Genomic DNA, 24,242 nt, shown 5'->3' with positions numbered 1-24,242 from the left:
TCACGAATATACTCAAGGAACTTAACATCAAGTCCACTTTTACTTCTATAATATATTATGATAATGTTGGAGCTATATGCACCAACCAATGTTTCACTCCCGCATAAAACATATTGTCATTGATTTCCACTTCGTGCGAGATCAAGTTGTCCAACATCGACTATATGTTTCTTACATACATATGACTGATCAACTAGCAGACTCACTCACGAAACCTCTCACCCGTAAACTATTTTTATTGTATCGATCTAAGATCGACATTCTTGACAGGAGTACCATCTTACGGGGGCATAATAGCAGATAAGATTTTTCCAATTACATGAGGAAATCTCACTACTCTGTTAAGGAAAATCCTCTCTCCTAACCTATATAAATAAGAAACATATTAATAAACTTCTCATCAAACTTTTGTATCACACTTTAGTTTACCAAAAGACTTCTCTAGTTTACTAAAGACTTCCTACTTTTAAGTCGGATCTCTTCTATTTTGCATAGCCAAGTAGATTATTATTAATCTATCAAATACATTCTAACTTTGTGTCTATATTCTTTTTAAATGCCCTATTGTTAGAGAATTTTAAACTTATCTAAGACATTAGATTGGTTATAGTTTCCATACCTTATAGTCATGCTAGTTTAGGTAGATATCTTTATATATATATATATATATATTTGGGGCAGGAGCTAATGGTTTACCCATTTCATTTGTTATAAACCTTTAAATCTAAATAGATGTTTTTATTTATTAAAAAAAAGATAATATTTAGTTCGTCAAATTCATCTTAATATTTTTATCACATCTGACAAATATTACATACATAGTGATTCTACAGTTAGATGATTCTATGATTTTCGTAAATCATATTTGATATATTTATAAATCGATCATGTAAATCGAATATTACAAGTATAATATCATGACGCTCGTCAAACTCACCTCTATCTTCTAACATGATAGATAAATATGATATAAATAGTGATTCTATTGGTCTTTCATGTTTATATATTTTTAAATATTTTCAAATCGAATTTGGAAATATTCACATTCAAATCTTATAAAAAAAAATAATAATCCTTAAAGAATAAAAGATATTTGTCAATTTTTCATCTTAAGCACCCAAATAAATTATGAAAAGAGGGGTGCTTTTAGGATAAATTTAATTTGTAATAAAAAATTGTCAAGACCGGTACGTTGGTCCCCACAAGTGTCGGTGGGGTCTCTTGACCTTCCATATCAGATAGCTTTTGGACCGTCCGATAACTGGATCAGAACTCCGCCTCCTCCTGCCGTTTAAATCTACCTTTAGGGCCCTTTCTTGGATCACCGCTCCGGAGTACGCAGCGGTATTCGTTATCGATCGATCGCCATTCTCGTCCGGTTACACCGCTGTTCAGTCTCCGTCGCAGATCGAAGTAGCCGAGGGGAAATTTCGTCCGGCTTGCCACTACATTGGGCTCCAACACTAGCATTTTTGTGAAGCACGATATCTTTTTTGCAGCCTTGAGGTCGATCGGATCTATAGCTCACGGAGACGTTGATGACATTGTTAAAATATCGAAGGAGAAATGTCAGATTTGTATATGTAGATGACTCCCTCTTTTTGATGGGAATTTGATCTTTCTTGCTCTTCCAATTTGGTGGCGAAAATATTATGAAGGGGAGAAGCATTGAATCCTCTGGGACGAGGAGGTGGAGGCCTTCGCATCCTGTTCTTGCCATTGGATTAATCTACTTAGTCTTTGTTTCCTTCAAATTCCATCATTTTCTCGAGATCGCCAATGCGTTGAGCGGCGACGGCAGCTTCTCTGGGCTCGACCGGCCGGTCAATGACCTTACATCTCGCCACCTCCACCTCGGCCATAGGACCCCTGTCTTGGTCGACCATGATACCTTCTACCGGAGACTGGAGGATAGCCGGAACCTCCCTCCTGCCCTCGAAAAGGAGCAGCCTTCCCTTAGATTTCCACCGATCAAGCCATTTCAGCGTTGGTTTGGGCATAAATCTATAGGCAACTTGACTCAGCTTCAGGCTATGATCAATGAGGCATGGGTGCTAGGCCAGAAGGCTTGGGATGATGTGAAGAATTATGATCCTATGAGCAGCACGGATCAACTGTCTATGATCGAAGGAAAGCTGGAGTCTTGCCGGTCATCGCTGGCAAAGAGTTCAACCGAGATGGGCTCTGACGCAGAGCTACGAGTCTTTCTTCCATGTGGCCTTGCGGCAGGCTCTTCGATTACAGTCGTCGGCAAGCCTCAGGAGGCCCATGAGGAGCATGTCACAAAGTTGGCAAGGTTGAGGCAGGGGGATGGAAGTGGAACTACATGGGTCTCGCAATTTGTTGTTGAATTACAGGGACTGAGAGTGGTTGATGGCGAGGACCCACCAAAGATCCTGCATTTGAATCCAAGGCTCATGGGGGACTGGAGCAAGAAGCCTGTTCTTGAGCTTAACTCATGTTATAGGATGCAATGGGGCACAGCAATAAGGTGTAATGGCTTGCCTTCAGAAGATGATGATGACACAGGTAACATGTCATTATGTTTCTATCCACATTTAGTTTTAATCTGCTTTTACAGTTACATTTGTTCTTACTCCTTCTGAGTTACTTTTTTCAATCAAATGTAATGGATCAGTATCTAGAAAACGAATACAGCATTTGACTGTTGAAACACACTCGTGGATGAGTTTAGCTCTTACCAACATCGCAGCAATGTACACAGTTGCAAAGAGCAGTAATTTGATTTGTTTCAAAATGATAATTCTCATGTTTACTTCAATATCCATGAGTTTATGAATGAGTAGCATCTGATACTCTCTTGAGCACTTCATATATCTGTAACGTGTTTCTTTTTTTTTAAACTAATATTTGATGATATTCCTCATACTTTTGGATCATTCAAGCATATATATCCTACTGTGTATGAACCTATGACTTGTTTGATATATTGGATTTATCTATATATATATATATATATATACATACATACATACATACATATACACGTACACACACGCTTTTATATACATACATATATATATATATATATATATATATGTATACAAATACATATATATAAATATATATGTATATATATATGTATACATATATATGTATACATATGTATACATATGTATACATATGTATACATATACATACATATACATATATATACATATACATACATATACATATATATACATACATATATATATATATATATATATATAATCTATCGAAACCATTTAAATAATTTATTCAATAAAATTAAGTAAAAATATTAATTGAATCAATAGTTGGAGACTTGGAGTAGTAACTAAAATAGCCGATTAAGTCATTAATCTAAAGTTAGAAATATTAGTTGGAGCAGTAGTCGAAGTAGTTGATTAATTAATTAACTGCTAATTTTGGTTTCCAGCCATAAGCTAATGGAAGTTTCAACATTGATCATCAGTTAACTAAAATTAATCAAGCATATGAAAAGTTTGACATATATATGTAGGTATTTGTGTAGCTTTCGAAATTTAAGAGGGTTTGTTGATTGTTGGTGAACCTTTATGCCATGGCCGAGGTGTCAGCATGGCTCGGTCCAGTCCCCGATGTACAAGGTCGCCCACGTGGATGCTCGGGTGGTGAAGGTGAGTGTCGGGTCGGGTCGGGTTCAAGCACGGTCTTCTCTCTTGGCGAGTGGCCTGCTTCTCCGTCGTTGGACTCCTGCATACAAGTCGAGGTCGGGAGAGGGATTTCCCGACTCGACCCCTCCGAAGCTTAAGTCAATAGTATGTATGAGAGAGTTGAAAGTTCGAAATGCCTCCCCCTCCTGATTAGGGAGGGTTAGCTTTTATACCTGCGAGGATGAGTTGGTCGTACAGGGTCAATTTACTACGGTCGACTAGGGTGGCATTGTGAGGTGTAGGGATGAGCGTAGGTTGGATCACGGGCGACGACCATGGGGGATGAATCGTCTGCTGAGCTAGCTGAGGTATGAGGGGTGCGATGGTCTGCATCATCCCAACTAAAGCTTGCACATGGCGGGTGAGGTTGAGAATTGCCTCGGCTGAGACAGCAGGTTGCACCATGATGATCTCGGGAGGAGACAACTCGAGATCATTGAATAGTCGCCAATAGCGGCTCGGGGTCGCGGTCGAGATATTTCCTTCTATGCTTAGAGGAAGTGAGAGTTGCCCTCCAAACCCGAAGGTCAGGTGAGTCGGGGGTGGCTCTTCTCCGGGGAGCTCTCTCGGGTTGCTCGGTTGGGGGTGTCCTTGCGACATCAGGCCCTCCTTCTAGCGTCAAAATATTGGTGAACCTTTACGTCGTGGCCGAGGTGTCAACACAGCTCGGTCTAGTCCCCGATGTACAAGGTCGCCCACGTGGATGCTCAGGTGGTGAGGGCGAGCGTCGGGTCGGGTTCGAGTATGGTCTTCTCTCTTGGCGAGTGGCTTGCTTCTCCGTCGTTGGGCTCCTGCACACAGGTCGAGGTTAGGAGGGGGATTTCCCGACTCGACCCCTCCGAAACTCAAATCAATAGTATGTATGAGAGAGTTGAGAGTTCGAAATGCCTCCCCCTCCTGATTAGGGAGGGTTAGTTTTTATACCTACGAGGATGAGTTGGTCGTACGGGGTCAATTTACTATGGCTGGCTCCTCGGGCGATCGACTTAAGCTTTTGTATGAGTGCCGACCGACCTACAAGGATCGACGCCGCCTTGAGCTTTCCGGGATGGCTGTACCATGATGATGTTGTTCGTACGGAGGGGGTGGCAAGCGGCTGCCCGCCACGTGTGTGCTAGGCGCCACATCGTACTTGAGGTTCCACGTCTGCATCGTCGTGTCTGCTTGCTTGGGTCCACGTGGGCGATGCCAAAATATGCCCTATCATTGATGAATTGCACTCAGGCAATTACTTACTCTCTTCTTTGATTCATTGCTTGTAAATTACATATAATAAATTCTGACTTATGCAAACTTTTCAGCCATCTTCACAGCCATCACACCTTCTCTGACTATTTTCAATTGCAGATCGTTCATCATTGTTGTCTCTGATCAGTGCTACATCCACTGCTATCACTTGAATTTCTAATCTTGTTAAAAAGTTAAAACTCTACAATATCTTGCTTAAATTTTGTCGAAGACATGAGGTAAAATGTGATATGCTCACTTGAACAGGCTAGCATGGTATGTGCCATCTGGTGTTGAGCTATGACATGTGACTGAGGCACATTAGTGAGATTGTATGGCTAAAAAACATCAGACCTTAGGTTTGCAAAGTTATTTCTGCACAGTCTAGTATGTCTGATCTACCCTATTAACTCAGAAGCATTTCTCATTGAACAACAAACTGCATATGTACTAAAGATACGTGCTTGTTATGTACTTCTTTAGGAATTTTACTTGTATTCCCAAAGAAGTGTGAAAACGTGAACTGATTATAACTTAGGTTGTCATCTGTAAGAAAGAGTAAAATATGATCTTAACTCTTAAGTAAGGAGCTTTGGTGTTATGATGTAGAATGCAAATCTGTACTTCCAATATTTGATAATCTCTATCTGTTATTCTACCTAGAATGCATCGTTATCTTCTTTGGCCTTCTAACAAATTTTAGTACCCTTTTTACTAATATTTTCAGGTTCTTAGGCTTTCTTTCAATTTGCATGAAAACAACCCAGCCTGCAGTGTGAAGTCAGATTGCAGAAAGTATTCTAACTTTAAGGCACATAAAAAAATACTTGCATAAGCCTACCATTTTATTTTCATCCATAGTCAACCATTCCGTAGACAGGTACATTTTAATTTTCCCAATGTGTTTTTGCCACAATATATTAATAACATTGTTGATGCTCATGATCGAACCAAACCTGAATGAATTCATAGTTGTTTATTTTTAGTGATAATGATATGCTGACTACGATGACTAATGATTTTAAGTATGTCAAATGAATTCTTTTGATCTTCAGGCTTTTGCAGATATGGCTAAAGTATTCAAAATTTCAATCTTCTTTTTGGACAGTTGATGGATTCAAAAAATGTGAGAAATGGGCTCGCAGTGATATGATAGATTTGAAAGAATCTAAAACTACCTCTTGGCTAAGGAGATTTATAGGTCGAGCAAAGAAGCCAGAAATGACATGGTCTTTTCCTTTTGTAGAAAGCAGGCTGTTTGTCTTAACACTGCAAGCTGGTTTTGAAGGATATCAAATTTTTGTTGGGGGTCGACATGTAGCTTCATTCCCATATCGGCCGGTAAACTAGTTGGGATGCTTCGTTATTTTCTTAATGTTAAACACCATTTTATTGTTGTGATCTTGAAGAACTATCATCAAGTGTATCATGTAGTTTCTCACAGAGTAGTTGTTTGGTTTTCAGGGATTCACTCTCGAAGATGCCACTGGATTAGCAATAAAAGGAGATGTTGATGTACACTCAGTGTTTGCCACTTCGCTTCCCACATCTCATTCCAGTTTTTCGCCTGATCGTGTCTTGGAAATGTCAGAAAATTGGAGGTCTCCTCCTTTGCCAGAAAGTACAGTTGATCTTTTTATTGGAATTATTTCTGCTTCAAATCATTTTGCTGAACGCATGGCTGTTAGAAAAACATGGATGCAATCTTCTCAAATCAAGTCATCTAATGTGGTGGCTCGTTTCTTTGTTGCATTAGTAAGTTTTTTCTTTAAACATATTACTATAGGGCTTTAAATAAAACACATATGCATGGGAATTGATACCAGATGCTAATTTATACATACCGCTGTGAGAATTTTGATATAGCTGTCTAACTTAAGTGCATTTTTCTGAAATTGAAACCTAATCATGTAACTTAAGGGTTGTGAAATTTGGTTAGACCAAAATGTTTAGTTTGAAATGGAATATAGAAATCTTCCTGTGAAACTCAATCATGTGATGCCTAATAGTCTAAATAAGACAATGACAAAGAAGCTTTTACAAGAGGGTTACCCAGCTTTGCCAGGGAACATCTAATTGGCTATACTGAATGCTCCTGTGTTGCTAAATTTTGGATAGAATTATAATCTTTTTTAATGTTATATTTGCAAACCTGACTTTTACCATTTCAATTGTGCTTGCAGAATCTGAGGAAGGAGGTAAACACCATGCTAAAGAAAGAAGCAGAATATTTTCAAGATATTGTAATTTTGCCATTTATGGATCGTTATGAGCTGGTCGTTCTTAAAACGATTGCCATTTGTGATTATGGGGTGAGTTAGCATCTTTGTCCTATTTTCCCCTATCCCTGTGGTGCATCATCATGTTAATGCAGTTCCATGTACAATGTTCAGTAATAACTTTATCACCATACAGGTTCACAACTTAACCACTCCATACATCATGAAGTGTGACGATGATACTTTCATAAGGGTTGATGTTGTCTTAAAAGAAATAAAGCGGGTCTCTCAAGAAAAGCCGTTGTACATGGGGAACCTTAATCTCTTGCATAGACCTCTCAGGCATGGAAAATGGGCTGTATCATATGAGGTATGAAGTTTGAACTATAACTTTTAGGGCTCCTGATAGAAGGCCTTGGATTAATCAAGTTTTCTCTTCTTTGCAAAGTCATGGCAGTTAACTCATTGACTATAATAAACTCATAGCAAGTGAAATTGGCTGTGGTTTTATGAATACTGTAATTCTCATGTAAACAGGACGACAGACTGTTTATGGATCACAGCCATTATATGATCTGCCTAATTTAATATTCATGTGAACTTTTGGTTGATGTGTGAAAATGGCTGCACCTTCTTTTCTTGTCCTCATATTATTACCAGAAAACATTTGATGTTCTCATGTAAATTTGACTGTGGTGTATACAGGAGTGGCCAGGGTACATATACCCACCCTATGCTAATGGACCTGGCTACATAATTTCAAGAGACATTGCAAAGTTCATCGATTCTCAGAATGCCAACCAAAGCCTAAGGGTGAGAGACACGATTCCATAAGAAACTGTGTCGCCAATACAAGATTTAGTAGCATCTGACATGGATTCTGTTAATGTTCTTGCAGCTGTTCAAGATGGAGGATGTGAGTATGGGCATGTGGGTCAAACAGTACAACTCCTCGATGGCCATACAATACTCGCATAGTTGGAAGTTCTGTCAGTATGGATGCATGGAGAACTATTACACTGCTCATTATCAGTCTCCCAGGCAAATGCTCTGCCTCTGGGACAAGCTGGCCAGGGGTCGAGCTCACTGTTGCAACTTCAGATGACAACTTTGATGATTCTTCTACATTGTTTCCGACCTCCCTGTAATGTAGAAGCTTTGCCTGCCTCTTGTTGTCTGTGTCTAATCTTTTTTTGACATTGGTGATGGTAACAATGCTGTCACTGGTTAGAACAGGAAGCTCTTCTCCCGGCATCTGCCGAGGATTTTGTTGAAACGAGTGTATATGCTATTCTGATTCACTTGTGCTGCGTCCAACTTTCATTATTGTTTGATTTGTGAGGCAGCATGTTGAATGATATCATGTGAAGGTAAATGCTTGCAGGGTATATCTGTACATCTTCTTTAGTGCTATGCATATTCTTTGTTACCTCTCAAGATTGCTCTATATATTTTGTTATTGTTGTATCTGTTCTTTTTCTTATTTTGATTGGTCAGATCTTCGAACCTCGACTCGAACCCTATGAGGGTAGGTTGAAACTTTTTCTTCTTTGATTTGGTGTGAATATTATGATGATCAAAATCGACATTAATAATTTGTATCAAACAAATATAATTAAAGAATTTAGTATCCCTTCGATATCAATATACGAGGAAGAACTTAGATATTGTTGATACTCGACCTTAATAGCAAATTATGGTCCGACCCGCCCGGTCGACACTCCTTAGAGCTGAACCGGATCGGCCGGACCTGGCGGCGTTTTAATGTCGGCCGACCCAACGAAGCCCTAAATCGAATGCCATGCTTCACACATCCTCCTATATAAGGCTTCGATCCTCGGCTAAACGAAGCCCTTCTAAAACCCTAACGCTTCAGGTTAGGGTTCGTTTTGTCCGCCTCCAACCTCCGATTTGCCTTGTATCCTTCTCGTTTCTCTTCTTTTCTCCTTACTCGAGGTAATCGAGTTGAATGCTTGTGCCTTTCTCTTTTCTTGTTACTCCTTACTCGTTTCTCTTATTTTCTCCGATTTTCCTTGTTTCGTGCTGCTTTTCGTCTGAGCTCAAGATTTTTAGTTAGTTTTTTGTACCGCGTCGCGCTGTTTTTTTTTCTCTCTGTGGTTTTTGGATCCATGAACATCTTTATTATTGGTTGCTCCCGTCGTTCTAGCTGTGTTATCTTGTAAGTTCGCGGCCTTTTGTAGTGTAGACGTTGAATCGATAATAAAGATTGTATCTTTGTGGTTTGTGCATAAGTTTGTTGGCGACTATATTGCTTATTGAAATTTTAGGAGATCTTTTGTGTTTCTTTTTTCAGGTTTTCTGTTCGTTTGGATATTTCTCTTTCTTTATTTTCTCAAACATTTTTACTTGCCAAGAAATTGAAATAGTCATTGCTCGTATCTATAGTAAATTATATTCGACAACCTAAGTATGCTTTTGGAAATTTAGCGTGTCAAATTCTTTTACGTCGTGAATGAAAATTGTCATTTGGGATCCGTTTGTGACTTGTGTTTTTTTGTTTTATTAGGGTCTGACTACCCTCTAGCATCACTAAATGGGCAAGTCAAACAAGAAGGCGAGTACTGAGGTAATATTAAACTTTAAAGTTCCAGCTTTGAAGGACCTTTTTTTGTTCAAAATGTTGAAAAGTCACAAATGTCATACAGGTGGTAGCAGCTGTGGCACCAATGCTGTCTGGAAAATCTGGTAAAAAAGGTCAGCACAAATTAATTTACTGGGCATAAAAAGGCTATATTAATTTTGTTTATTTTGTATGAGCGTTGATGACATCTGACTATTTAATTGTCCAGGCAAGAGGGATGCCGAAGAGGCAATAGAGAAAGCAGCAAGTGCCAAGAAGCAGAAGAGAGAAGTCAAGGAGGTTGTTCCCCAAAAGGACATTAAGAAGCCTAAGAAGTTTTTACAGGAGGTTCCTTCAAAAAAGAAACCTGAAAGTAGTTCAGAGGATGAAACTTCCTCTGAATCTGAAGAGGAGGTGTGTTATCACTGTACTTCGTGATTTTCATACAATAGGGCAAGGGAGTAATGTAGCAATCTTGTACTGCTGTGATTGCATTTGCATGATTTTTTTCTTTAACGTGTTGCAAAAGCCATCTGCGGATATATCTTTCAGCAGGATGTATTTATCATGATTGAAGTTTGCATATGTCATACCATGCTGATTCTTAATTTCTACCAAATTTAAGAACTGTGTTGTCCTTAAGAATAGCATCCCATTTATTTGTTAACAACACACGATAGTTAAAAGTGATGCTTTGCAAATAATGGTAAATCATATTGTGCAGCATCTGGTGGTTTTTCTTTTACATATTGGAATACTGAGGTTTTTCTTTTTCATTCAACATGTTAATGTTATTATAATAATATGTTGGTTTTGCTGGTAACGGTAATATTTCAAATTCTTACTTGAGAGAGTTGACTTTGTAGGTAAAAGTTCCTCCAAAGAAGCAAGGTAAACCAACAAAGCCTCCTCCAAAGGAGTCTAGTGATAGCAGCGAGGAATCCTCTTCAGATGATGTAAAGAGTCTATAAAATTAATACTGGCAGTTTTTCATCATCTCTCTTATTTTGATGACAAAATTAGGAATATTTCATATTGTGCAGGAACCTTCGAAACCTGCTGCTGCTCCAGCTAAAAAGGTTGCAGTTACTGTCTCCAAGAATGGTTCTGCCAGTGCTGCAGCCCAAAAAGGAAAATCAGAGAGCAGTTCAGAAAGTGATTCAGAAGAGGATGAAGTGAGTTTATTCTTATGGCTTAGCCTTTCTGGGTCAAATCTATTATTTTTCAGGGATAAATCATGGTGTAACTTTTCTAAGTAAGCTCCAAATTTCTGTTGTTACAACTGCAGTCATGATGCACTTAGGAACCCAATTTGAAGTCTCAACATCATGCTATTAAAGTTTTTTTTTTACATTAAAGCTCTTAAGTAGGTCTTATTTCATTGGGGGCAAAAATTATGAATTCATCGGTGTAGAGTCATTAAATTGTCAATATGATCTTGGCACAAAAAAGCCAAAAGCCACATGTTGTGGAATTTATTTCTCTGTTATTACATGCTTAATTGTAAATGTGGCTTGAATCACAGAAACCTGCTAAAGCTGCACTGCAGCCCAAGAAGTTTCCATCAGCTAGCCTGAAGAATGGCACACCTGTAGTATCTAAAAAGAAACAGGAATCAAGTGATAGTTCAGATTCTGACAGTAGTTCGGATGATTCAGATGAAGATGCAAGCAGTTTAACATTTTGTTTAGCTTTATTAAATTTTTGCTTCTAAGTTGTATATTAGAAGTGCCATCTGGTGATGTTGCCCTCAATACATTGTAGCTCAGCCCAATTATGTGGGGGAACCATATTCTTTTTTTCTTTTAACATTTGTAAATACTAGAATAAGTCGTATATATATGTTATGAATTTGCCTGTTTGACTTGATTTAAGTGCTTGCCAATTTTGCAGGAAGATGCTCCTGTAACAACCAAGGTTATTCCAGCAGCTAAGAAGCAAGCAACTCCAGCGACTGGTTTGAAAAAGCAAGAAGAATCCAGTGATACTTCAGACAGCGAGTCAGATTCTGATGAGGATAAGGTAAGCCTGAGACTCTGGTGTAATACTACCCTGAAGGATGATATATTGTAATTATGTTCTCCTATTGATGCTTGTCATGGTTATGTGCTTGTGACGATTCTATTAATGGTTTATTGAAGTTTAGGTGCAAATATAGTTTATGTTCTTTATGGAAACTGTACTAGTAATTGCATGTTTCAGATTTATAATGTAATTTAATGCTGTGCCAGAGTTCTTTTACTTATAATGAACTTGTTTTTTTTTTTCCATTATGGAAACAATGGTAGTGGCAAAACGGGACCGAAGTGCTCTCTAGTTTTTGATCTCTTTATACTTAACAAAAGAATTAGTATGTTTGAAGATATATTCATCAGACCAAAGATTTCAGATTTATTATCAATAAGCAACTAGATTAATGTAGAAAACTGCATGTCTATAGGACACCTCCTGGAACCAACATTTGCCCATTCTGTTGGTGTGTGGAATGGACTCCTGAAATACTATTTTATTTAATGACCCAACCAAGCATTGTCATTGTTTCCTGTTTGCTGTAAGACACATTCTTTCTGTGCCAAATTCTGTTGTTATTTGACATTAATGACTATGGAAATCTCTCTATACTTTCTAAGTCTCATAGATGTTGTGGATATCTTGTAAGTCTCATAGTAATTATTTAACATTAATTACTTGCTGTTATAGTGTAATATATCGTGCAGTAGAAGCATGTGGCTGTTGTAGATGAGTATTTGTATTGTATTTTGTAGCATGTTATATCTGTCTGCACCAGTTATCATGCCATCTTGTGGTATCATGCCGTCTCATTCATGTCTGGTGTTTTTGTGCTTTGTAGTGGTTTTGTGTGAACCTGATACTGTTCTTTTTCTTGTTGTCTTTGGTATATGGATCATGTCAAATAGTGAAATCTTTACTTCTTGAAGCAAGTTTTAGGGAAGGATTTCCAAGTGGTTTTGGGAAACCATGCTGGTACTTCATGTTGGAAGTTCAAAAGTAGAATTTTATTTTCTTAGCATGCTTTTCTAGTGCATATGACAGAGCGCATACACAAGTCTTATGTTCTTTTTTTAATGACATCACATGCTTGTGGTGGTGTACCTTTTAGTTCCTTTTGTTTGATGTTTCATGTTATCTCTAGAAAAGGTATGACACAGATCATGGTGAGTTTTCTTTGTTCTTGGTGTTTTAGCTTGTGGTATGTTTGGAATTGATAGATGGTTTAGAAAGCGATGAAATATTCAGGTCAAACTGATTTGATTCTTTCTGAATTTTACCATGATTGTTGTGCAATTCTTCACGAAATTTATGGTTACTTGTCATTGTTTCTCGTAAACTTTCAGTGTCAGTTTACTATAGTATATCCTCTTTAATGTGCGATGCAGGCACCTTCAGCAAAGGTTAGTCTACCTGTGAAAAAGCAGGCTGCCATAGAGAAACAGGTATTTACCCTTTTCTTGTCTTTGTTATAATACAATGTTACCTTGCAATTTCACTACCTTATTGTGTAGATTTAATTTACTATGATGCAACCCCTTATTTTTTGTTATCAATTAGGGAATCATATGATATTTCTGTTAAGACATCCCAATCTAGTGCCGGGTAAGATCATGGATGCACAGAAAATTGAGTTGATTTGTGAGGCTGTATAAGTCTATTGTTATCAAATTATTGATAAGAATTTTAGTTGATGTGATGTAGTCCCATGCCATGTTAATTGGATAGTCACATTTGAAATTATATTAGAGACATGATATGAGTCAACTATTGATTGTGCCTCACATGCTTTACTAGAGTGATTCTGAGCTATATTTGATCCTTCACAAGGATTGGGGCTGTGCCTCACAACTAGGGGTGATTTTGGGCTATTCTTGAGCCTTGATGAGATGTGAAGCCTAAAATATATGAGAGATTGTGATGTCCCGTTTAATTCCACATCTAAACCACATCAGATGTGGGAGGAGAATGAACCAATTTATAGGGTGACAAGAATCTACTATCATTAACTTGCAATTTAGATCGTGTGATTTAGGTCTATATCAAATTGATGGGTTAGTTGTCCCACTGGGTTGGGTAATGACATTTAGTGCAGCGATACCTCTTGAGACTAGAGAAGAATCAAGAGCAATTGATATGCTCAATGATTTCAATAGGCGCTTGAGTGGTTGCCTAGGTACTCAGGCGAGGTGAGGCCCGAGCACCTCGCTTCATTTCTAGGCGGTGCGCTTCAAAGAGGCATCGTCTGGGTGCTCGCCCGAGCCCACGCGTCGGGCGCTTCGGGCGAGCGCTCGGGTTAAACCAGGCAATCGAACCAGCGTTTTAGGTCTGGTTCGGTCTTCGATACTTTAGTTGGTTCAATTGAATCAACTAAAGCACCGATATCAGCCTTCCTCTCGTGACTTCCCAACTGTAACCTTGTTCGTCATTATCGTTGTCGCTGCTTGCTGCTATCGTTGCCACTATCGTCACTCCCGCTATCGTTGCCACTATCGTCGCTCCCGTTGTCGTTGCCATTGCTCGTCGCTACCATTGTTGTTGGCACTATCATTGCTCGTCGCTCCCGCTTTCGTTGCTCGTTGCAATCGTTGCCTTGCCATTGTCGGTGCTCGCCGTTGTCGCTTCTCGTTGCTACCGCTGTCGTTGCCACTATCGTCGCTCGCCTCTCCCGCTCTCGTTGCTCGTTACTACCTCCTCTTACATCGACTCGATAGTATACTATTAACAGTATACTAGTAATAATATTTTTTATTTATTAGATTAAAAATATATTATTTTAATTTTAATATTATTAATTTTTATTTATTTGAAATTATTGTTATTGTTTTGAATTTTGAGATTTTTTGTTAATGTGATTTTGTAAGATTTTTTAAATTTAATGTCATATTTTTATTTAAATAATTATATTTATTAATTATATTATATATTTTTATATTTTAGTGCCTCGTTTCGTTCAGGCGAGTGCCTAGTGCCTCGAGTGTTTTTGGACCTTGGTGCCTTCTGGCGCCTAACGCTTTTTAAATCACTGGATATGCTATATTTGGACTCGTTTCCACAAAATGTTGTAACACAGAGTAAAACATGACTCGGAAATTGAATGAAAGATTACTTTAACAAGTAAGGCAGAGGGTGAACCGAAAGAAGCAATAGTAAAGAATAGGGGCGAAGCCCTTGTGCTAACGCTTAATTGAATAAGCAATGGTGCAAGCTGTTGTGCATTAACGAACAGACCGGGGTGCATTAGTGGGTTTTAAGGGGACACACTTAATATACAAAGGATACAAGGGTATGGGTAGTTCAGTTCACTTCTTTTCCATGTACTTTATAGTAATGTAAAGTCCTGGAATGAAAAGCTGTTAGAGTTTCATTGAAAAAAAATGATAGTGCTAAGTTATGTTGATTAGTTGATACTTTTCGTGACAGTTAAACCCCATCTTCATGCATGCACATTTTAGACCATTTTTCCGGTTTACTTCTTTGCACATGATGGTGTTCTCTTTTTCAAAGTTTCATTGTCCGATATAGGTGTTAAGTTTATGTGGTTCTGGTTTCCAGTTGCCAAGGCATTAAACCTTATGATACAACCCCTGGTATCTGCTGGTCTGAGCCAGGAGCAGGTTGCTGACTGACGTGTATGAAGCTGGTTCACAGCAAATCCACAGAATTGCCCTTAAATTGTTTTAAGTGATTCATGATTACATGATTGTGCCATGACTAACCCTCATAAAAGAAGGAAAGAGAATAAAATAAGAGGAGGTTAGGACTGTGATGACAACATTATTTTATGTGCTTGTATTTGAATAGAGATACATACAAAATTATGAATTTTTTAGATGAACACCCCAAGGAATTAATATCTGATCAATCAACAGCTCAAATTAAGGCCATGAAACAAGTAGCTATCCAATCTCCAAACCATCAGCAACCAACCATTTCTTAGATCTGTTTTTCATTTTATTCAGCCTGCACCAGCGAATACAGTACTAGTTTCATGCCAGTCTGAGGGAGTGGTATAAGTATTGAATTTGGAAATTGTCTACTTGTCAAGAGTACATATTCTTTTTGGTCATAATCGTTCTCTGAAAGTGCTCAATTTCTTCTGTTCAATTTCAGACGAGTCCAATACATGTAAAATTTGAACAGTTTATTTTCCAGGATTTGTTGATACTGATGTTAAGGCAATGCCATGATATTCTAGTAGTTTGATTGTATTTTGTCATATTTAGTGGATATTATATAATTTTGCTCAGATGAGGTATTGACTATTTTTATGGGGCTATGTGCTGAGAAATTACAAAATAATGTTAAAGTTGATGAGAGTTCTGATGGGATTAATGAAGAGCCACAATGAAATAAAAAAGACCACTAGTTTTTTTGTCTTATTTGCCATATAATTTCCTTGTTCCTGTCTTGGTTTCTGGATTGTTTTTCATAGAGGATTCTTTTTCTTAAAATGTGGGCAAGCTTAATCCAAGTCTGTTAAACAGGAAAGCAGTAGCGAAGATGAGGATGACAGCTCTGAAGAAAGTTCTGATGACGAACCCTCCAAAAATCAAACTGATAAGAAGGTGGCTTGTTTATTATCGCTTAATTCTTATGGCCTTTTGGTAATATAGTGTCTAGTTTTAATTTGACCCGTATTTGGTTTTAATTGAACATGGAATGTTAGTTTGAACTGGATTTCTTCTCTCTAGCCCTTATCTAGTTCATTTCTTTTTTTAAAATTAAAATTCTTGAATTTTTGGTAAATTGTACTATAGAAATTTCTAAACAAATGTGGCCATAGTTGGTCTCTTTGATGAGTGGTAGGTACAAATGGCTGGCTACTGTTGAGAAGCGAACATTTGCTCTTCTTCTTAGTTAAAATGATGCACATTTGTTTTGTCTAGAATAACTTGGTTAATTTTTATACATGCATTCGAATTGCAAATTATTTTGCCTTTTACATTGTCGTAATCAGGAAGATTTTGATCTATCATTTCCACTGTTTCTAGCTTTTTGTCTTTGTCATGTCTCTATATTTTCACTAAAATTCTGCTTTTGTACTTGTTCTGTTGTTTTGATCATTTTAGACTTTTGACCTGTTACGCTTAGTGAAGTCATCGGGCGCTCAAGCACTCACCTAGGTGCTTAGGTGAGGCAAGGCGAGGCTTGAGCACCCACCTATTGGGTTGGGTGGGTGTCTTCACTCAGGCGAGGCCTAGGCACTAAGTGAGTCGGGTGGTTGCTTGGTTCAACTGAGACCAATTTGACCTTGAGTTGAACCAATTAATTGTATCTGGTTTGATCGAACCAGTTAGACCCTGAGCTGATGACTGTAGAGTTCGATTTAGACCTGTCCACGCTCGAGCCCTAACGCAGAAACCCTTTCTCACTGTTTCTGCACGGCTGCGGGGTTCCTCCCATTGGTGAATGATGACAGCAGTGGCAGCGACAGCGTCTTCCTCTAGTGGCAATGGTGGCATCTTCTTCTGGCGGCAGCAGCGATGGCTTCCCCTCCCTTCCGGCATCTCGCTCTTTCTCCTCGTACCTCTGCCTGTTCACTGTGCCGCTCCACAGCCTCTTCCCTCTTCTCTCTGCCCCTCCTGACCTGTTAATCACTCCCTTCTTCCATGTTCCTCGCAGCCCTCCTATGTTCACTGCAGCCTCTTCCCTATCCATCACTGCCTTCTTCCCCATTCACGGCAGCCCTCCTATAGTGTCTTCCCTCTTCCCCGTCCATCACTGCCTTCATTCCCTTTCACCGTTGCCTTCTTCTCCATTCACCGCAGCCAATCCTACATCCTCTTCCCTCTTCCATTTTCCACTCCCTTTGTCCCTGTTCATCGCTGCCTTCATTCCCTTTCACCGTTGCCTTCTTCTCGATTCACCGCACCCAATCCTACAGCATCTTCCCTCTTCCATCTTCCACTCCCTATTCTCCGTTCACCGCTGCCACTTCATTGATGTTTATCAATTTAAACTTCGAATAGCTGCCTGCTGTGCTGTTAGTCTTTGTTGTTTGTTTATGTTTGTGAGAACAGCAGCTGCTGCCTGCTTTAGTGAATCAGTAGTAAAATGTTGATTATTATTGCTATTTCTGTAGTGATTAGTGCTACTTATTAGTGTTTTGGATTGTTGTAGCTTTAGATGGTGACAAGATTGAATATGATGAAATGGATTTTAATGTTCTTTGATGTTAATCTTGGTTTATTTTATCATTTTGTTATTGAATATGGACAATGTAATTTAGTACTTTAAATGAATGGAAGTTTGATGTGTTATTTTTGTTTTAGTTTGTTTTTATTATTCATGATATATAATTTTTAAATTATAATATTTGGGAGCTTCTCGCTTTGCTTGGGCGAGTGTTTAGTGTCTCGGACACTTGGACCGTGCTGATTTTTGGCGCTTAGAGCTTTTGACTACACTGATTATGCTAATTGGTGAAGCTATTGACAAGAAAATTTTTCTTGTGGAATTCGATCTTTTGCAAACTTCTTTTGCATCGTTGAATGGGACTTGGTTCAGAGAACTTCTTTATTATGTGTTTATGACTTTTGCAAGTACTTTATGTTGTATGCTTTGCTGTTATGTATCTTAATATTGTAGATTTGTTGTGTTTTAGAAATTTTGACTGTTCTTCTCAATTTTATGTGTTCAGGTGCCTCAGAACAAGACTAAAGTTGATGAAAGTTCTGATGAGAGCGATGAGAGTTCTGATGAGAGCGATGAGGAGCCACAATTGAAGAAGCGAAAAGTTCCGGTAGTTTGATGAGTTGGTTGATGATGAATTGATATGCATTAATAGATTTGCACTTCCATTTACTTCTCATAGGGTTTGATAAATATTAATCTTGTAGGATTCTGTTCCATCTACTGCTGGTAAACCTGCTACAAAGGCTATCAAAAAGGAGAGCACTAGTAGTGATGAAGATGAGGATGACAGCTCTGAAGAAAGTTCTGATGGTGAACATTCAAAAGGGCAACAAGCTAAGAAGGTGACCATGAACATATTTAATCATTTTCTATTATGTATCTTTTGATTTAGCATCATCAAAATGGGCATGAATGCATGCTTGGCTGCTGTCATATGCCTGATGAGGTGTGCCAAAAATGTCGTATTAGCACTCATAGTTTGGCATTACACTCACAAACCCTGCGATGGAAAACTACAAACTGTTTTTTTAGGAGCAGATACAATTAGAATTAGGTAATAAAACCATGCAGGACTCATTGGACGAGATCAGACAGAATCAAAGTTAAAATTAATAATTTGGAAATGAAATGGTTTTAAAATAAAAACCAAACGAATAAAAAATTGTCAAATTATTGTGATCTGTGAGTTGGTAAATTTGATATAATGTCAAGGAAAAAGGGCTGAGTGAACAAGTCCATAAGACAGTCTAGGGCTTAAAATATTTTACACTTTTATGCCCACTAACAACTACAGAATGAGTACAAAACAGTGCATGTATCAACGGTAGTATGCATAGCCTTTTTTGTTTCTTCAAACTCTGGATAGCTAATACCTGATTTGCTTGGGAATTGTCACAGGAGATCATAAAATTCAAATATAGTATTTAACAGCAGTGCCAGAAAAATGGTACCGAAAAAGTTAACTGGGGAATCAATAAGAAAATGAGAAATTAGAGAATATTTTGTTAGAATGTTTCAAAGCATGGAAGTGAAGATGTGTTAACGATCAGAAAGTAGTGATACTGAAGGATGGTAATGAGGTACAATGAAACAATTACAAACAAATTATAAACGTGGATGGTAAAGGGTTAAACATTTTTTGATTGTTTGATAATGGGGAGCTGGAATCACAGACGATTGTTAAGATTGACTGAAATTGTTCAGTTTACCTAGACTGGCTGATACCATCAATCTGGTTGCTGGTTGGGAGACACAATGGGATAAATGGAGAGGAGGAAGAAAAAAGAGAGATAAATTGACTGGGAGAGGAGAGGGAGGTTGTTGTTTTCTCCTGCTGTATCTGCTTCTCAATATCCATCGTTTGCATCTTCTTTAAATGTGATATAAATGAGATATTATGTACTAGTTTTTAGATGGAGGTGCATATGCTTCGGATAGTAGATAGGGAATAAACTAGCAGATCTAAGATTGCTAGTGACAAAAACTGCAGATCCAAACAAGGTCTAAACTAGTTGAATATTTCCATTGTATACCCTATACTTGTAGTGTGTAAAGCAAGAAATTCCATTTGAAAAGCTGTCCTTTAAAGTAGTTTTATTTTCTTGGTCAGTTCTGGATCTGGTCGCTCGTCCTGATTTCAGATCCAAGGACTTTAATAGTATGCCTTGAAACTCAATGCGTAGCACTGAATTATGTCGGATTGATACATACCATTTGGTTTTTTCAAGTCCAAGAATCTGTATGACTATGAAGGTTGGTACCAGATGACATTGTGTGGTCTGGTAACACCTGGTACTGTACCATAGTTCAGGTAGAATTAATCTGGAAATATGACCTGTTCATGTTGGTGGTTGGACACACAAAAAGCACACAACCCCATCAACACCAGCAACCTGAACGAGAATTTTCATTGAAGTGTGGGAGTAACAGTAGTTTATTTCCTTTCCAAATACTGATTGCTTATTTGTTTCTTATATCATTTTTTTAAGTTGAAAGTGTTTTAATGCAGGTTAAAGATGTGAAAATGGTGGATGCAACTCCGAAGAGTGAAAAACAAATTGCTAGAAAGTCTGAAATGAAAGGGGTATACTCTACTGGCTCAATTATTTTATGATTTTTATTATTGTAGATGAAATTGGCTTATGTTTTTTTTTCCTCCTTTTGATATAGCCCAAAACTCCTGTTACAAGTCAGACTCAGACAACTGGATCCCGAACAATATTTGTTGGAAACTTGTCCTATAATGTTGAACAGGATGATGTGTATGTTTCATCTTTTAACATCATTTATCATAGTGTGTTGTTTTACGTTGATTTGTGTATGTACATGTAGGCATATTTGTGTAAACCTGTATGTGTTTATTTACATCAACCTACACGTGCATAAATATGTTTTTACAAGTAGACATATAATTATGATTGAAGGGTTTGGTTTATTTACTGATATTGTGAGCTTATTAAGATTGTTCTTTCTCTTGAAGATCGGAGTTCTTCAAAGTGGCCGGGGAAGTAGTGGATGTGCGGATGGCTAGAGCAGATGATGGTAGTTTTAAGGGATTTGGTCATGTTGAATTTGCTACTGAGGAAGCAGTTCAAAAGGTCATCTTGCTTCTTTTAAGTTGTATATTCATTTATTCCCAACACATCTTGTGTTCAACTCTGTGGGTTTTATGCCACTGCTATATTTTGTTGCTTTATTCTATTTGGAAGTTTTAGTTAAATGATTTTAATTGTCAATGATGGTTGTGAACTTGCGATGCTCTCTGTACATGCTTTCAGGAAAAACTGTTGAAGTGGACTTGATTTGATGAATAGATATTTATCGGTTTTCTTTCTTTATGCAGGCACTTGAAATGAATGGTCAGGAACTATTTGGTCGTGCAGTAAGACTTGACGTGGCCCGTGAAAGGGGTTCATATACACCTAATAACGGGTAGGATTCTCAACTAAAAGATTGTCTTACGCCAATTGAAGATACAAGTTAAGATGCTAATGTTTGCTAGTCTAGATCTTCATAGAAGCAAGAAAACAACCAGTTTGCATTTCATAATATGTAATAAATGGGTAGGATTCTATTTTTCTCTTTTGGTGCCAGAGATCCTCACTTTTTCCCCTGTTAGTGACTCTATAGATGAGAAAGTTGCAAAGATTTACTCCTAAAATAAGATGAAGTTCCTAAACTTGCTGGCTTTTTGTACATTTTACAGGAAGGACAATTATTCTCACCAAAAGGGTGGGACAGGTCAGAGCCAAACCATATTTGTGAGAGGCTTTGATAAATCACTTGAAGAGGATCAGGTATTATAAAATTATGTCCTCTTTTGTTATCCCTTCGTATTGTTTATTAATTGTGAGTCATTACAGATTAGAAGCTCCCTTGAAGAGCATTTTGGGTCATGTGGAGAGCTTACACGAGTCTCCATTCCAAAGGATTATGAAAGTGGTGCATCCAAGGGGTTAGTAACCATTACATTTGCTTTTTTAAATCTGCTTTGCCAAATCTACCTGTAAAGATTACATCAGTATGTTCAATCCAGTTTTGCTGTTACATCAGTATGATTGTGTGTTACTAGAATTGGCTATTTTAGGCTTTTTAATATGGATTAATGCATATTATGGTATAGCTTAAATTTATTGATGATTAAAATCCTTTCATGTGCTCATTTCTCTGATGTTTATGATGAGAGACCAACTAATTAATATATAGTTTCTGTAAAACCAGAAGTAGATAAGATGCAACTGAAGGTGCTTGTTAAGGTGAGAATTCACAGTTTATTATACCATGAGCCTTGAACGTGTACAAGTCATGAATCTTAGGATATATCAAGATTATTTTCTTGAATTGTTAGCTTAATTTTATAATGTTGGAAAGAAGAGATGAATAATTGTGTTGGGTGGGTTTTATGAAAGTAACCAGTCACTTTTCTAAACTTGGATTTCGTTCAGTTTCTTTTGTGATCTATTTCCAGTATAATCTGTGCAAGAGTGGTTATTTTTGCTGACACAAATGAAAAGGGCAGAATGCGAGTAAATTAAATTTATGGTTGCTTCCGTTCAGTGACATTGAAGGTTTTATGGTTGCAGGATTGCATATATGGATTTCAAGGATCAAGATGCCTTCACGCAGGCACTTGAACTCAATGGCTCCGAACTTGGAGGATACACCCTGACAGTCGATGAAGCAAAGCCAAGAGGCGATAACCGTGATGGTGGCTGGAGTGGTGGTGGTGGTAGAGATAGCGCTGGTAGAAGTGGCGGGAGATTTGGTGGGAGAGGAAGTGGCGGGAGATTTGGTGGGAGAGGTGGACGGGGTGACAGAGGTGGTGGAGGCAGAGGTCGGGGAGGTGGTGGCAGGGGTCGCGGTGGCACACCCAACAGGCAAAGCATGGGTACAGCTAGTACTGGTATACACTGAAATGAATGCTGTTTTTTTGAACTTCGATAATGTTAATGGGGTTACTCGTTTTCAGGGAAGAAGACGACCTTCCGCGATGATTAGGGATGATGGCTTCTTCTGGGCAGGGGTTTAAACATCAATGGCGTGGCTCTTCGTTCTCCATCTTAAGCAGTCTTATCCTCAATTTTGATGCTTGTCATTTTGTTTGTCACTGAACACTTGAATTTGTTGTTTGGAGTTGTTGAATTCATAAAGACCAATCATTTACATTTAGAACTACTATCATTTCGTTGATGATGATAACTTGTGTTTTATATATAGTTATTTTACCTATATATATATATATATATATATATATATATATATATATATATATATATATATATATATATATATATATATTACTCAGTGTGGTTTGATTCACTAATCCAATTAATAAATCAGTTTGGTCAGAAGCCTACTTGGTAAGTATAGTTCGTGGGAGGATGGGCGATCAACTTGTAATATGAAAAAAGGTTTTTTAACAAAAATCTCAACATTTTGGAATCTCTCGAGTGATACTTAATCGGATGAAGCCTCAATTATGATTGAGAAGTGGTTGAATGTTTTTTAGCTTATTATTATTTTTTTAAAGAAAGAAAGTGTGAGGTAAATATTTAACCTACACATTTCTTTGAAATCTACAATAGATTTTTGTGCATAATGAAATCTAGTTGTTGTTTTGTGTTGTTTATGACATTGAGTTTTCTTATCCTTTTTTTATATTGTTTATTTTTGTCTTTCTAATATTTTCTTCTTTATGTAGGTTTTTAGTGGATTGCAAGAGTCTTAAGGTAGGTGTTACTTTAGTGCGTGACACACACCTTCAGATGCCGGAGTCATGAAAATTTTTCTTTTAAAAATTCTTTAAAAAATAAAAAATAATTAAAAAAAAGGAGAAAGAAAAGTATGAATGATAAAAAAAAAAAGAGAGAAAGAAAAAAGATTTGAGCTTAGTAACTAGAGACAAGTTTACGATGCAGACAAAGTTAGTCATACTATTGATCAAGCTATGATTGCACCACCTACATTTATGAGTAAGAGAAAGAGCTCTATATTAGAAGAAATTAAAAATGAGGACCAAGAGAATAGTAAATATCGAGAGAATCACATGATATATTATATATATATATATATATATATATATATAGTTTATAATCTAAAATTTTAGATCGAATTGATATTTAACTCGATATATATATGTTTAATCTCAACTTGTTTGACTCAGTGATGGATTTACATAACCAGTCAAATTCTTAAGCAACAAACCACACAGATGGTTGGTTGGCTCAGACGAAACTGATACCTGCATGTTCATGTGTGGTCGGCTCATACACTGAAACCAGCATGTACATGTCTTCACGTACTCGTACACGTTGACAGCTATCGCTTCCCTCACAGATAGATACGGTATTCCTGAGAACCTCCATCCCTCTCTCATGTACACATTTGCTT

The 24,242-nt window shown here is 37.7% G+C and overlaps 2 protein-coding genes across 3 annotated transcripts; both read left to right on the top strand.

Moving 5' to 3' along the window:
- Window positions 1-1,314: 1,314 nt before the first annotated feature.
- Window positions 1,315-8,511, top strand: LOC103971373 (hydroxyproline O-galactosyltransferase GALT2-like). Its single transcript, XM_009385376.3, has 7 exons — window positions 1,315-2,529; window positions 6,013-6,245; window positions 6,369-6,659; window positions 7,088-7,216; window positions 7,320-7,493; window positions 7,829-7,936; window positions 8,022-8,511. Exons 1-7 carry the CDS (start codon window positions 1,653-1,655, stop codon window positions 8,226-8,228), a joined length of 2,019 nt encoding a protein of 672 aa, XP_009383651.1. The 5' UTR covers window positions 1,315-1,652; the 3' UTR covers window positions 8,229-8,511.
- A 428-nt stretch (window positions 8,512-8,939) lies between these two features.
- LOC135653243 (nucleolin 2-like) lies at window positions 8,940-23,027 on the top strand. 2 transcript variants are annotated; one of them, XM_065175010.1, is made up of 19 exons: window positions 8,940-9,079; window positions 9,651-9,710; window positions 9,790-9,838; window positions 9,934-10,118; window positions 10,571-10,660; window positions 10,748-10,879; window positions 11,598-11,726; window positions 13,103-13,159; window positions 16,202-16,282; window positions 18,358-18,459; window positions 18,557-18,694; window positions 20,362-20,436; window positions 20,523-20,614; window positions 20,833-20,950; window positions 21,196-21,284; window positions 21,559-21,649; window positions 21,716-21,807; window positions 22,436-22,740; window positions 22,822-23,027. In XM_065175010.1, exons 2-19 carry the CDS (start codon window positions 9,678-9,680, stop codon window positions 22,848-22,850), a joined length of 1,887 nt encoding a protein of 628 aa, XP_065031082.1. In that variant the 5' UTR covers window positions 8,940-9,079; window positions 9,651-9,677; the 3' UTR covers window positions 22,851-23,027. The 2 variants fall into 2 exon arrangements, with proteins under 2 accessions (XP_065031082.1, XP_065031081.1); XM_065175009.1 differs by having other exon boundaries at window positions 22,436-22,755.
- Window positions 23,028-24,242: the final 1,215 nt, after the last annotated feature.

The sequence above is a fragment of the Musa acuminata genome, chromosome BXJ3-11 (genome assembly GCF_036884655.1).
Source record: "Musa acuminata AAA Group cultivar baxijiao chromosome BXJ3-11, Cavendish_Baxijiao_AAA, whole genome shotgun sequence".
Taxonomy (NCBI): Eukaryota; Viridiplantae; Streptophyta; class Magnoliopsida; order Zingiberales; family Musaceae; genus Musa; species Musa acuminata.
Note: the sequence above shows the minus strand (reverse complement) of the source record. Positions and strands in the feature narration are given on the sequence as shown.